Source organism: Callithrix jacchus, chromosome Y, assembly GCF_049354715.1.
Source record: "Callithrix jacchus isolate 240 chromosome Y, calJac240_pri, whole genome shotgun sequence".
Taxonomy (NCBI): Eukaryota; Metazoa; Chordata; class Mammalia; order Primates; family Cebidae; genus Callithrix; species Callithrix jacchus.
Window position 1 is genome coordinate 8,773,962 of NC_133525.1, and position 15,218 is coordinate 8,789,179.

Here is a 15,218-nt window from a genome sequence, read left to right on the forward strand (position 1 = left end):
TGTACTCCAGTCTGGGTGACAGGGCGAGACTGCCTCTCAAACAAAGAGAAAGAAAGAAAAGAAGAGAAACACCAATTCCCCATTCCACCTTCCTAGTCCCTGCCACTCAAGAGTTCTAGTTTCTGTCTCTGTGAAATCTGTGGCTGTTCTAGACATTTTAGATAAATGAAGTCATATGCTATGTGGCCTTTCATGTCTGTCGTCTCTCACTGAGCCTGCTGTCTTCAAGGTTCATCCACACTGCCACCTGTGTTTGAGCCTCATCCCTTTTCCTGGCTGTATAGTATTCCACGATGGAATGTGCACAGAGCCCATTCCATTCACCTGTTCATCCATGGATTGACACGTGGCCTACTTCCATCTTTGGGCCGTTGTCAATCATGCTGCTATGTATGTGGGTGTAGCAGTGTGCTCTGTCTTTCTAGGAAAGCCTGGAGAAATACGTGCACACATGACACCATGTCCTTTGCGAAGACGTCTGTGGAGCTGGAAACCCTCATTCTCGGCAAACTAACACAGGAACGGAAAGCCAAACACCGCATGTTCTCACTCCTAAGTGGGAGCTGAAAGATGAGAACACATGGGCACAGGGACAACAATATCACACACCAGCACCTCTCAGGGTAAGTAGTGGGAGGAAGAGCATCAGGAGCCATAGCTAAATCGTGGTGGCCTTAATACCTAGGTGATGGTTTGGCAGCTGCACCAAACCGCCGTGACACACTTTTACCTATGTAACCAAGCTGCACACATGTCCGTGTTCCCCAGAGCTTAAAATACATTCTTTTTTAGATGGGGTTTCAGCCTTGCTGCCCAGGCGGAGTGCAGTGCTGTGATCTCGGCTCACCTCAACGTCCTCCTCCAAGGTTTCAAGTGATTCTCCTGCCTCAGCCTTCCGAGTACCTGGGATTTCAGGCATGCACCACCACGCCTGGCCAATTTTCTGTTTTTAGTAGAGATTGGGTTTCTCCGTGTTGGTCAGTCTGGCCTCGAACTACAGATCTCGGCTGATCTACACACCTTGGCCTCCCAAAGTGTTGGGATTGAAGGTGTGGGCAGCACACTGGCCAAAGTAATATTTTCCAAAAGTTTACATAGCACCAAGAAAAGATGTCTGATTGTTTTTATTAGACCGATGGTACAGTTGAGCACTTTCTCTGATAAGACATTATGACTTCGGGACCCATGTGAAATCACTAGACTGAATTGCAAGCAGGAGTCGAAGAAGGCCAGTCAGCTGCATTCACTTTGAGGGGTGGCCAATATGCCTGAGGCACCAGGCCCTGGCACTCCCGTCCACAGGGACAGTTGCTGGTTTACTCTCTTCCCTGGGGCAAGGTCTTCCCCTACCACCACTTTACAACAGACCAATCCCAAAACAAGTCCTGGGATTTACTTATGATCTTCTCGTTACGTAGCTCCCTCCTAGAAAAATCATGGCAAGACCCTTTCCTCACTTTTTTCTCAGGCACTAAGGTTGGGGCAAGACCCTTCGTGATGTCCTGGTAACAGGCAAGTCCCTAGACATTTCCCAGTCTGAGCTGCCCTGAGTGTAAACACCAATCTGCTGCCGACTCCCACCGTCGGGCTACTCTATTGTGCAGGAGTGTCCTTTGACCAGCACAGGGAAGCATAGAGGACAGCTTGAGGGAGCCAAAGAGTTCCCGCTGTTTACAGAGTAAGTTGCTGAGAAAACCCGTTTCTCCTGCCTTGGTGGGTCATGGGGACAGCAGTCAGAGGAGGCCAACGCTCTCACTCAGGAGCCTCAGCTGTCTGCATGGGAACAGGGGCAAAACTGGGCTATGGATTTTCAAAGCTCAACTGCTGATACCCAGCAGGAGGTCCGTAATGCATATGGAAGGCAGCACAAAAACTGCAAGAACTTTGACTGTTCAAACCCTCTTCCCTGAGACAGCACAGCTCTTCTCACAGAAGCTGTGGTGACCAGAGTCCGTACGGCACAGGAACCTTAGCACTCCCTTAGTGCCTCGCCAACGCGGATGCTCCTGTTGGAACTGTTTTATCTGAGATCGGAGAAGCAAGTTCTGGACCCACCACTGAAATCCCCCTCCCCCTCTGCGGCAGAGACAACTCCTTGTCCTGTGCATGGACGCAGATGTTCCTGGCTACCAGTCACTCACTCCGGAATGAAGGCTGTTATGTTTTGTCCTCCTGCGTGAGGCCTGTAACACATGATCTGCCACTTCGGGTTCCTTCTCTTTACATTATTAACCTTCTGCAAAGTACGCTGGAAAAAAAAAAGCATGCCCACAGAAAGTAAAAGGGCCCTGGGCTCCAGAAACAATATACAGTGCCCTGCATTAGCGAGAAGAGATCCTCACTATAGTTGGCAAGGAACAAAATGCACCCGCAATGTGTTAGTTACAAACAATATTGACTCCTGACCTAATAATCTTGGAGAAAAGCTTAATCCATCTGAAGATGTAAACATCAACAACACTGTCCATATCCTGGGTCATCAAGGGACAGAGAGTCCATGCATGGACCCGCTGGCATTCTTGTATTTCATGGATCCACCCCCATTACCCTCACCTCTGCATGTCTGTGTTTTCCCTTAGTCATCTATGCTGGAAAAAAAAAAAAACAAACAAACAGAAATTAAAAAGAGAAAGGCATATCCCAAATGCCTTCCCACATGCGTCTGTATCCTTTCTCACAGTCCCTACACACACCTCACATGCGCATTTCTTACCATGTTGCTGGGACCCGAGAGGATGATTGTCCCAGAAAATCACCAGAGAGGTGATTATGCATTCACCAATAAAACAAGAACATGTGAACTCAACGCACAAGTGAACTTCAAGATTCCCATCATCCTTGTCTAGCTTAATGTGTCTTATGATACCCCAAACAAAGGACTGTGGAGGTACCTCCGCCCAGCAAACTGGGCCCTGGATATCTTGGTGCGCACTATCCCCTTTCCTTGAACCACTGCTGCTTTTGCAGCACAAAGCAAGCCTCCAACTGCACTTCCTTTGCTTTCTTTTGCCTCTCCAACTCTGGCTTCTAGGAAGAATCCCAAAATGCGCCACACCCAGTCACTCTATAACTTTAGCGGCCCGTCTCCACTGCAGATGATGCAGAGAATGAAACACATGGAATCCACTGGGTACACACACACACACACACACACACACACACACAGACCCACACAACCCTCCCCCCCCGCCCACAGACACACACACACAAGAGTCACACGTCCTTGACAGTGTTTATTTTCACTCCATGAAATCCAAGTTTACCCCCTCTTCCTATCTGCATTTTTCTATGACAGGATCTGTCTTTCTTTTGCTTCCTGTGCATAAGACCATGTTGAGTACTGACATCCTGAATAATGTAGTAACTTTTCAGGAGTTCTGCCGTTTCAGGTGAAGTCCGACACACCATCATATTCAACCCGAAAAATGGGAGTCCCCTAAAGAAACACAACTGCGTGTCAAAATGCATTTCCTCTGAGCAATAGTTTTAAATGCTTTAATTTTAGGGCCCGCCCAGAAAAGACTACCCCTTCCCCGTTTGTGATCTCCTAAACTTCCTCCTACCATATGTTACCAGCTGTTCTCTGTCATACCTGCCCCACTGCCAGCATTTTCTCCCTGTGACGGAAGTCAGCTAACAACAGTGACTGGGTGTGGCGCAATCTGGGATTCTTCCAAGAGGACAGAGTTGGAGAGGCAAAAGAAAGCAAAGACAGTGCAGCTGGAGGCTTGCTTTGTGCTGCAGAAGCAGCAGTGGTTCAAGGAAAGGGGATAATGTGCACTAAGATATCCAGGGCCCAGTGTGCTGGGATGAGGTACCTCCACAGTCCTTTGTTTGGGGTATCATAAGACACATTAAGCACATTAAGCTAGACAAGGATGATGGAAATCTTGACGTTCACTTATGCGTTGAGTTCACATGTTCTTCTTTTATAGGTGAATGCATAATCACCTCTCTGGTGATTTTCTGGGACAGTAAGAGCACACAGAAATCTGATCGGGCTATAGTATAAGAACAGCAGTCTAAACAGTCATTGTGGTTTGTGGCAAGGAGGCATATCCAGGGAGCCCAATCTTAAGGGGCTGGTAGGATGACTGCCAGTGGGGTTGGCAGCCATGGAAACAAGTGCCACAAATTGAAGGTAATGATTCAGCTTCACTTCTCAGTGAGTCTGGACAGCGACTATGCTTGGCTGGGCTTAAGACTCCCCAGCTCTAACCTGCCTTGCAGTGCCGTCTCTGATGTGCCTCTTTGAGCCCAAATGCCCTGGATGTACTGGATTCTGTCACTCTCTGTCTCCCTGTCGAGGTATTCCTACGTGTATGAAAGGAGCCTCAATTTCTACATTTCCGAATGCAGCGTCCAGGCTCCCTGCATACAGGCATGTCCACCTTCCTCATCCTGAGGATCAGTCAGCTCTAGCTCCAACTGAACGGCTTACCTGAAATCTCTGTTCCCTCTTCGGGTGGCCTGGTCCTCGTGTAGTATTGCAGGGGATTGCGCCACAGGTCCTTACTTAGGATCTATCACAGGAATCAATTGGGAAAGGCCTCATCAGGGCTGAGACTGGTGAGCCAAGCAGCTGGGAACACACCGGGGTCATTCCTGATGTTTTCCAGCGAGGACCCACCTCAGCGATCCTGTTAGATCCTGCGAAGTTGTGGTCAGAAAACCAGTTGAAGAAGTTAAGGCTGCTGTTCTGGTGTCTGCGGCGGTAGGCCACACGTTCATAACGCTGATGCCACTGAACTGGAGTGGAATGAGAAGGCCTGTATTCTACAGAGAGGGGATTTTGTGGGAAGTGGGCTGGATCACGTTGGCAATGATCCATCCACCTACCCACCACCTTCCTTCCACTGCCCCTCCTGGGAGCCACCAGTCACCTGTGAGGTTCACGAGATACTCCTTGGTAACCACGTTATTCTGGAAGTAGGGGTTGCTCCGAAAGAACAACATGATCTTGCAGACGTGAATAGGTTGCTTTGTTTCTTTCACCTGTCAGGACAAAGTGGAGAAAGCTTACGTATCTTTCCAGGTGAGGTGCCCACTGTTGCTGACAGCAAGGAGTTGCTTCCCTTCCCCCTCCCCACTAAACCTTCTAGCCTCAGTCCTCGTGGCCTCACCTCCAAGTTGATCATGTAGCTAAGCATGCGTACATCTTGGTCAGTGATCAGGGCTGACATCTGGGGGTGGTTTGCAATCTGAATTAGGTCAAAGAGCCTTTACAGGGATGGAAGGAAGAGGTACAAGCAACAGGGAAGCAGGTCTAAGAGCCAGAAGGAACACGGAAGAAGCTCTAAGGCTGGGGTACGGGATTTCTGAGATCTGCTTCAGTGTGTGACCTTCATTTCCCCACCCCCTGCCCGGAATTAAGGCCTCGTGGGTTCTCGGAGCGTGTATAATTCTGAGGCTGACTGGGGCAATCTGCAGAGGGCTGCTGGCGTCTCAGGAGGGGCAGAGCCAGCTTATACCCGAAAATGTCCTGTCCCAGATCTGACTGGCAAGGGGGAGCGATCACACTCCCTTATCAGTAGCTTGATTCTCCGAAAAAGAAACTCTGCTGGGGAGAACTCGCTTCTGCTCTTCAAAAGGATGACTCAACCACCTGCTGCTCGGCATCTCGAAGGGTTTCTGTGCCGCCCGCAGGCAGGAAAACAGTACCTGCGACCGCTCCGGCCTTCTAAAGCCAGACTTTCACGCCGCAACTCGCATCTCGCAACTCACCGTTGTTTCCAGAATAGACATATCCATGCTGAGCTGCCCCTAAGTTATTTACAGTTCCCCTAGAGCATCTTTCAACCGGACGAACAGAAAAAGTGCTGAAAAGGATACGACATTGGCCCAGAAGCCGGGGATGCCCCGGATGATGGCGCCTCTGCGATCCAGGTGGGGCTTGCGCCTGCGCTCCAGCTTTTCCCTCTGCTGAGAAAAGGCCCTCCTGGCTCGGGCGTTAACAGGCTCCAGCTCCACCTGAACAGCCCGGAGCTCGTCCAGTGCGGACTCTGGCGTCAGGGGCCCAGGCCCCGGCTGTGCCCCTTTGTCCTGCCGCTCCCGCTCGACATCGGCTTCCTCCTCGGCCGCCGCTTCCACTTCCGCCATTATGTCGTCCTCCACCACCAGCACCGCCTCCTCCTCCTCCTCCCTCAAGGCGTCCTACTTGCTCTGCTTCCCTTACTGGAGCCTGCGGGTGGCTTGGCGGACGCCCAGGGCGCATGCGCGGGACTTCCAGGCGCCGCCGGGCCCCCCGCCGCCAACCCGTTACTCTGCCGCGCTTACGGGAGCCTGGGCGTGGCTTGGCGGACCCCCAGCGCGCATGCGCAGGACTTTCCGGGCGAACCCGTGGCCAACTGCCTCCAAATGGGTGGCCGAGCTGGAAGCAGGCTGTAGGCCTCTCCCGGCGGCCAGTCAGTGCCAGGGCGGTGGGCGTGTCCATGGAAGCCACGCCCCCGGCTGGGCCTGCAGCCGCAGCCTCCTCGGGTAAGCCTGGGTGAGAAGCCCTGGGAGCTCGCGGCAGGCGGCGGTGTGTGCGGGCACACGCGGGCTGCCCGCCCTTTGGAATTGTGGGCATGGAAGCCCTGTGCCCTAACTGCCATCATGAGTGTGGCAGGCCATTGATCCACAGGGAACACATGAAGCATCTCAGTTCGTTCGGCAGGCCAGGTAGATGGTACTGAGTATTCCAAGATCCAAGATCGAGAGGAGAGAGAGAGGCACCAGCGCTGGCTGCTGGGGCGAGGGCTGCGGAGAGGCTTGAGGAAGTGGGGCGGGGCAGGCGCCTGGAAGGAAAGTTGCCTAATATCTTGCTGGAGTGGAATTTGTCTGCTCCAGAGGTGGAAACTCTCGCTCGGACTCCTGCAGGTCTAGGCGCATACAGGCTCCGAGTACCTTGCTTCCTCCCTGAGGATGCTGGACTCGCAGGAGCATTCCAAAGCACCTGGCGTCCAGTGCCCTGGACACACCTTGTGGACCCAGAGGCTACCGCAAGCGCAGCAGCGGCCGTGGTACCTGCTGGCTGGGCTCTGTAAGACCAGGGCCTCCGCCTCCTGCTCCTGGGCCCCGGTTGGGGACCTGGCTCCTGTTGGGGACCTGGGCCCCACGGCAAGTGCCTAGGGCAGCCAGCCGGGTGGGGCTCCCCAGGAACCCTGGGTCCAGGTAGGCACGGCACGGGGTTCTCAGCAGGGGAGTCTAGGGCTGCCGGGGTCTTGGGGAGGACGCCGCAGGGCATGGTCTGTGAGCGCCCCCAGGAGGGGCCGAGTTCAGGCTGGAGGCTCTGCAAGGGTGGGCGGCTGGGGCGAGGAGCTAGGAGGCAGCCGTGCGGGAGGAGGCAGTGCTGGTGGTGGACGACGTGGTGGTGGACGACGTAATGGTGGACGTGGACGCGGTGGCCGAGGAGGGGGCTAACACCGAGGAGCGGCAGCAGGTGGACCAGCGGGCCCAGCCTAGCCCTGGCCCCAGCAAGCACTGGCTGGCAACGGACTCGCCGGAGGTCCTTCAATCGGAGCTGGGCTCCGTTAATGCCCCAGATGGCAGGGCATCTCCGGCTTCTGGGGAGACCCATATCCTTGCAGGTTTCAAGACTCGGGTTCCTGGGACACGGGGCTGCCCTCCTCTGCAAGGCAGGCACCAGCTCCCCAGACACGCTCTCCTCCCTTTTGCTGGCCCTGCCCCCAAAGGGGTGTCGTAGGCCCCTTGGGAGCATAGATAACCTCCGCCGCACCCACGAGAGCCCCTTGGGGAGCACCAGGCACAGCCCTGCAGCCCCTTCTACCCTCAGCGGTTTCCTCATGGGGAGTCATCCACCCCTCAGGGAGTTCGGGAGAGGAGAACACCATACAGCCAGAGAGCATCAGACCCTGTTCAGCAGCCAGCACACGAGGGCCTCGTGCGGCTCCGGAATCCTGAGGAAGCAGCCGCCTCATACCACCCAGCCCGCCCCCTAACCTCCTGACCACTTCTTCCGTGGGTGGCCCCTGGACAGCGTAGGCTTTCTCGGCCTCGTTCCACCCACGCCCAAGTCCACCACAGCCGTGAAGTGCCCCCACGCCGGACACAGTCAGAGGACCACCAAGAAAGGGTGCCAGGCCCAAGGTCTGCCGGAGACCCCTGCCCCACACTCTCTGCCCTCTTGCAGAGTTCCACTGTGTTTTATGGGACATTCACTCAATCATCTGGAGGCTCTTTGAGCAGAGGCAGATTGTGCAGCACAGCCAGATATTTCCCCCCCAGATCGCAAGCCACCATACAGTCTGGCTTACTTGCTTAGCTACATGATGGATTTGCAGGTCAGGCTGGGAAGCCTAGGTCTGGGGGAGAGGTCAGGACTCAGGGGTCGGCCTGGATCCGGGTGCGGGGGTGGGGTTTCTGGGGGGAGGGGCGAGCTGGGTGGAGGAAATGCCTGCTTCTCTCCAGCAGCTGGCAGGCCGCTTCAGCCCAGGTAGCTGAAATGGTCTCTTTGTGGCCCTACTCCTTCTCCCTTCGTCACCAGGCAGGTGGAGGAACTCAGCCATCCCAGGTACCAGCAGCAGGATGAAGTTCTCCTTTCCTCACAACCTTTACTTCGTCCGTGCGGTGATCATTAAGGAGTATCCCCTTGGTGTCCTAGGTAAGTAGTGCCTCCAGGCTCCCCAGGGGAAGTGGTGCGTGAGAGGCTAGGCCTGGCATGAGCCTTCCCCACTCCCCTCTCTCCAGGATACAGGGTGGTTGATTCCACTGCACTCCAGTGGCTCTAGGTTCATGAGGGTGAAGCCCCCATCTGCAGGCAGGCGGGACACCAACAACCTGAGCTTCTTCAGCTGCTTGGCTGATAATATGATAATATAGGGAAATAGACTCAAGAAAAGTTTTGAGTGACCTGCAGATTCCTTTAGAGTACTTACTTGTACATTTTTAACTTCTTTCCCCTGTGGCTCTGTTTATTATTTGTGATGTATATTTGTTTTCTTACTTGCCTCTTGTGGAATGTTTGTTTCAAAGGATTTTTTTAAAATTTTCCTGTTGGATATGTGAGTTTGCCTGTGAGCACTTTTTCGTGAACAGAATATGAACTTATGTTTATTTTTTCAGATGGAGTCTCACTCTGTTGCTCAGGCTGGCTGGAGTGTAGTGGTGTGATCTCAGCTCACTGCAACGTCCCCCTCCCAGCTTCAAGCAATTCCCCTGCCTCAGCCCGCTGAGGAGCTGGGATTACGGGTGCGTGCCACCATGCCCAGCTAATTTTTGTCATTTTAGTCAAGATGGGGTTTCACTATGTTTGGCAGGCTGGTCTCGAACCCCTGACCTCAAGTGATCCACCCACCTGGGCCTCCCAAAATGCCGGGATTTAAAGGCATGAGCCACCATGCCCGGCCTCATTTGTTTGTTTACGTATTTTAACTCTTGTTCTGTATTCTTCACGTACACATATTGTAGAGTGATTGTAATATTTTATCTATTGACTCACTACTTTAGTAGGATTTGAAAAGCAATGTTTTCATTCACTGAATACAGTGCTGCAAATAGGTTGAACCTTGCTTGGGTAGCACTGTCATTCTTTCCTTCATAAATTCTTCAGGAACTCTGATACTATTTTCCCCCACCTGAGGAGAACGTGCAGATATGAAAATTCGTGTGAGTGAGTAGGTGTGAAAATATAATCTGAAAGACCAGTGAAGTTCAGAAGTACAATTTCGCAGTGTTTGCATTTTTAATTCACATCGTTTTGAAAACGCTATTTGCAGAGAAATGAAATCCTGTATTCACGTTCATGTTAAAGACACACTCGTGAATCGTTTTCAAGAATGAAATGGAAACAATCCAAGGCCATGCGTTAGTTTAGGAAGTAATAACACGGCAGTTGTTATGAAGAAACACCATATTTATTGAATGTATGTTTAGAGAGATTTTAGAAGGCTTAAGTCAATATTTTAGCTTTTGTTGCTCTGGGGTTTTATCAGACTGTGACCAGACTGTAGCGTGACTAGTTATAGTCGCTAGGCTACCAAAGTCTCTGGGCTGCAGTAATTATTGCTGAAGAAAGTGGCAATGAGTTTGGCTGTTTAAGGAGAGTAGATGAATGAGCAGTTTCTACCCGAGGCCTGGCTTACTGGGTGGCCTTCTTTTGCTGACGTAGATAAGATCCAGGGAGCTGTGGACTCACTATAGTAGCTAGGGCTTTGAGACTGGCGAAGCCTATTTGCCTCCAACTGCCATAGCCAGTTATTGGCCTGCACATAATGGCACTTCCTGGACTCACCGACTCCTGTGAATTCAAACACAGAATTTGGATTTAAACTCTATCCCAACTTCTAAAACTTAGATTTAAATTTAAGTGGATAATAAGGATCTATTCAGAAGAAAGGGAGACATCAGTTAAGTGCATAGGTAAATTATCCTGATCAAATACATTCAAAAATATCACTGACAACTAATCCTTAAAACGTTATTTTCACTAGGGAAACGGAAAATGTTAAGCTCACCTTAAGCTCTGAGGTATAAAGATAGAATTATTAGAATAAGGGAATTATGTAAAATATCTATTTTGTTTGAAGAGCAGCATACTAGTGATTTAGCATGGCTAGAGATTAACAACCCATGTAAGAAAACTCAGATATTAACAAAGGTTTTTTTCAGAAAGTTTGTTCTGTAATTAAAGAATTTGAAAATTTATTCCTACTGATCTATGATTCATTTGTACTTCTCATTTAGGCATAGGCTCTATATCCATTTATACAGAAACAAAGTGATAGTTTCTAACCTGTTAAAAGACAAAAAGAATGACCGCATACCACATTTGCATCAGAGTCTTTGGCCTGAGTGATGAAGCAAAGGACAGAACTGCCTATGTCAGGGTACAGATGGGCACAACTTGAAGCTTCCATCACTTGCATCTTTAACATCCTGGACTCTCATCGGTCTCTCCTAGAAAGACAAATGGACTATAACTATCCCAAAGAACATACGTTACATGTAAACACTAAGCATTGAGATGAGACCACGATTTGTCTTATTCCTAATGTCCTGTAAACACATTTGCATCTGTAACTTATACAAAGAAATTCAGTTTATTTTATCATTATTATTTTATACCCTACATTAATGTATTTCATTCTTTTTCTAGTCTTTTTTTTTTTTTTTTTTTTTTTTTGAGATTGAGTACTGCTCTGTCACCCAAGCTGGAGTGCAGTGGCGTGATCTCAGCTCACTGCAACCTCCACTTCCTGGGTTCAAACAATTCTCCTGCCTTAACCTTCTGAGTAGCGGAGATTACAGGAACACACCACCGTACCTGACTAATTTTGTATTTTTAGTAGAGATGGGTTTTCCCCCATGTTGGTCAGACTGGTCTCGAACTTTTGACCTTAGGGGATCCACCCGCCTCACCCTCCCAAATTGTTGGCACCACGCCTGGCATTTTTTCTTGCTTTTTTTTGAGATAAGTTCTTGCTTTTACACCCAGGTTGGAGTGGATTGGCATAGTCTTGGCTCACTGCAGCCTTGACCTCCTGGGTGCAAGCTATCCACCTGCCTCAGCTTCCCACATAGCCACATAGCTGTGCAACATCATCCCTGATTATTTTCCTTAGGTGAAGTCTTCCTATATCTCCCAAGATGGTATCAAACTCCTGGGCTGAAAGGCTCCTCCTAGTTAAATCTGCCACAGTGCTGGAACTATCCATAGCTCAGCCACTGCGGACAGCCTACTCACATTTTCATCGCTTTATAGATGCCACTCTTCAAAATTAACAAGTCAAGTTTAAATTATGCAATTTGAAATTCCGAGTGAAGTTCCACTTCATTTTCATGTAAAGGTAAAAAGAAACAAAATAACAAAACTCCTGTTTTTCCTTTGTCCAAAAGTTGGCCGAGTTGGGAATCAAATCATCTCTACTTTGGTTTATAAAACTTGACTGTACAGAGAAAGATTTTCATATAATTTTTTTCAGATCTGAATTCCTGTGACGTTATCATCACTATCATCGTCGTATAAAACATATACAAATTTCCTAGTGGGTATCTGATGAGGATTAAATGCATTATAGTTAATAATGAATACAGTTGTACTCATAGTTATTCTCTGAACCATAATATTAAGAATATGAACCTCATGTCTTTGAGCTACTACCCTAATGAGAAAAGTAACCGCTGACCTGGAATAAGATTTCGTGGCCCAGCGAGCCAGCATTCTGCACCATTCAGGTTCTTCAGATAGCCCAAGGGTGCTAAGAGCTGAGTGGGAGTCTGGACCTCTTGAAGGAGAAGTAATGCCAGGTCATTCCTTGCTGCCCCACTCCCCATCCGGAATCTCTCATGCAGTTAAATGGTAGACACCTTAACAAGTCTCAGGGATGCTCCTGGGTACCTCAGGCCCAGTGTCACAGCAGTGCCTTCAAGATTCCTGTGTATGTAGGCAAAGGTAATTAAAGTACATCCACTGGAAAACCTGAACCCTTCAAGACGACACCAGGATTTCCAGCATATATTTTTAGCCATGATACAGTAGGCAGGTTCCGAGTTCATCAGAGAAATCGGAAGTTTATGAATGGAGAGTCCACACACAATGGGATTGCAGAGGAATTAACCAACAGAAGTACCAATTAGCCAAACACAGAGAGGCAATTTATTTTTAGCCTAAAACAAGAAAGTTTTCTGTGTAAGTGAGATGGACCACTTGAACCAGGGCCGGGGCTTGTGAGATTTTTCTCAGAAAAACAATCAAGAAAGAGTTTTATTATTTCCACATTTCGATGTGAAAAAAGCCCGCGAGGTCGTGTGAATCAGATGAAGTTCAAGTAAGCACTCATGTACAAATAGCAGTTTCGCACTACGGAAGTTAATTTGCACGGAGAATCCTTCAGCAATATAATTAAGGGATAATGAATTATAGGGTATAGGAAGAGGCGCACAAACCTACATGTTCCGGACACAGTGGGCAGCTGTGAGAACCCAAGAGCTACTAATTGTGGAACCACTGCAGATCTGACTGCCACAGCTGATGATCACAGCCTGCCAAGGCATGGCATATCACAGAGAAATGTGATTTGCCAAAACTGAGGGGAAAAATAAGCACAGTTAATCTGTAGACCATTTTTTAAAGTTTTCCATCCCTCCTTGTAGGAATTCACTCAGGGTGGTGGCACAAATACTAAGCGAAAATATTTAGAGAAAGTTATTGAATAGTGTCGCAAACCCCTTTGGAAGACCTAAGGGTTTTTCTTTTTTCTGTAGTTTTTGGCTGAAAGCAGCCTAAATTCTTTTAAAATTTATTTAATAAGCAAAGCAAATAGCTAAGGTTTAATGGGGCAGTTTAGTTAATATCTTGTTTACTCATGTGGTTTTAAAAGTAACTTCTGAGCTGGATGGCCCTCTCAAGGAGAGGTCGACCAGGAAGATTACCATGTAATGCTGTTTACTGTGGGCATCAAAACCTGTCCTTTTAACATATGGTGGTGTTGACTCAAGTTTAATTTGTCAATTTAATTTGACAGGTGGCCACTGAGTCAGAAATAAAATGACACGAAAACTGATCGGCGCATAAATGCCCTGGGTATAAAGTTGGGGTATTTTCTTTTTTCTCCCTTTTTTTTTTTTTTCTGAAGACGAAATCTCGCTGTGTCGCAGGCTGGACTGCAGTGACAGGGTCTCGGCTCCCTGCCACTTCCGCCTCTTGGGTTCAAGCGATTCTCCTGCCTCACCGTCTTGAGTACCTGGTTCTACATGCACGTGCCGCCGTGCCCGGCTCATTTTTTGTATTTTTTAGTAGAGACCGGGTTTCACGGTATTGGCCAGTGTTGAACTCCTGATCTTGTGACTCACCCGCTTCTGCCTCCCAAAGTGCTGGATTAGAGGCCCCCGGATAATTTTTCGCATTTTCTAGTAGAGATGGGGTTTCGCCATGTTGCCCTGGCTTGTCTCGAACTCCTGACCTCAGGTGATCTGCTCCCCCCTCTGCCTCTCGAAGTGCTGGGATGACAGGCGTGAGGCACTCCAAGGTCTCACAATAGCTCAACTAAAATTCGAGGAGACTTTGGTAGGCTGAGGCGGGTGGATCACGAGGTCAAGAGATCGAGACCATCCCGGTCAACATGGGGAAAATTCGTCTCTACTAAAAATACAAAACCAGCGGGACACAGTGGCGCGCGCCTGTAATCCCAGCTACTCGGGAGCCTGAGGCAGGAGGATCACTTGAACCCAGGAGACGGAGGTTGCGGTGAGCCGAGATCATGCCATTTCACTCCAGCCTGGGTCACAAGAGCAAAACTCCGAAAAAAAAGAAAGTCGAGTATCAAGAAATCCAGTAGGAAATCCCATCCACGTCCCTAAAAACCTCAGAAGCACTGAGACCCTCTGCTGTGAGTCCAAGAGTCCAAAAGCTGAATAACTTGGGGTCTAACGTTTGAGGGCAGGAAGCATCTGTCTTGGCAGGAAAGACTAAGGCATAGATCAGAGGACTCAGGCAGCCTAGATTTTCCATGTTCCTTTGCCTGCTTTTATGCCAGCTGAGCTGGCACCTGATGAGACGGTGCCCACCCAGATGGCGGGTGCGTCTCTTGTCCCAGCCCCCGAGTCAGATGCTTGTTTCATTCCCTGTTTTGAGACACAGTTTTTGTCTTGCCACCCAGGCTGGAGTGCAGTGGCGCCATGTCGGCACACTGCAGCCTCCACCTCCGAGGTTCAAGTGATCCTCCTGCCTCGGCCTCCCAAGCAGCTGGGATGACAGGCGTCCGCCACCACCCCTGGTTGATTTTTGTATTTCTAGTAGAGACGGGGTTTCACCACGTTGGTCAGGCTGGTCTCGAACTCCTGACCTCAGGTGATCCACCTGCCTCGGCCTCCCAAAGTGCTGGGATTGTAGCAAGAAACCCAGTATTTTTCTGGAGTCCCCTTGGTTAAAAAGGCAGTCAATTCAATGGATTCCAGGCCTTAACATTTTATTTTTGCCGGGGCACTGGTGGCTCATGCACGTAATCCCAGCCCTTTGGGAGCCCGAGGCAGGCGGATCACCTGAGGTCAGGAGTTCAAGACCAGCCTGACCGAGACAGTCCAATCCCGTCTCTAATAAAATCCAAAAAGTTACCCAGGCGTGCTGGCGGGTGCCTGTAACGTCAGCTACTTGGAGAGCTGGGGCAGGAGAATCACTTAAACCAAGGAGGTGGGGGTTGCAGTGAGCCCAGATCATGCCAGTGCACTCCAAGCTGGTGACACGAGGGAAACTTGGTCTCAAAAAAAAAAAAAAAAATATA

The 15,218-nt window shown here is 49.7% G+C and overlaps 1 protein-coding gene and 1 long non-coding RNA gene across 3 annotated transcripts; both read right to left on the reverse strand.

Annotated features, from left to right (window-relative positions):
• Positions 1-3,222: 3,222 nt before the first annotated feature.
• On the reverse strand, positions 3,223-6,197 carry LOC118142805 (testis-specific Y-encoded protein 3-like). Of its 2 annotated transcripts, none has more exons than XM_078364524.1 (6): positions 5,833-6,197; positions 5,124-5,201; positions 4,884-4,995; positions 4,631-4,749; positions 4,442-4,523; positions 3,223-3,436 (listed from the first exon to the last, which is right to left on the reverse strand). In XM_078364524.1, exons 1-6 carry the CDS (start codon positions 6,097-6,099, stop codon positions 3,414-3,416), a joined length of 681 nt encoding a protein of 226 aa, XP_078220650.1. In that variant the 5' UTR covers positions 6,100-6,197; the 3' UTR covers positions 3,223-3,413. The 2 variants fall into 2 exon arrangements, with proteins under 2 accessions (XP_078220650.1, XP_054107660.2); XM_054251685.2 differs by having other exon boundaries at positions 4,631-4,776.
• A 3,676-nt stretch (positions 6,198-9,873) lies between these two features.
• Positions 9,874-12,645, reverse strand: LOC128930763 (uncharacterized). Its single transcript, XR_008479097.2, has 3 exons — positions 12,126-12,645; positions 10,764-10,896; positions 9,874-10,237 (listed from the first exon to the last, which is right to left on the reverse strand). It is a non-coding gene; the product is annotated as an uncharacterized LOC128930763 (long non-coding RNA).
• Positions 12,646-15,218: the final 2,573 nt, after the last annotated feature.

Excerpts from the sequence above, each read along its gene's own strand:
- LOC118142805 (XM_054251685.2), bottom strand. The coding sequence starts at position 6,099 with ATGGCGGAAGTGGAAGCGGCGGCCGAGGAGGAAGCCGATGTCGAGCGG. Across the intron at positions 5,202-5,832 it reads CCGGCTTCTGGGCCAATGTC|ATTGCAAACCACCCCCAGAT; the intron begins GTATCCTTTTCA and ends GACCTAATTCAG. Across the intron at positions 4,996-5,123 it reads GCTACATGATCAACTTGGAG|GTGAAAGAAACAAAGCAACC; the intron begins GTGAGGCCACGA and ends TTGTCCTGACAG.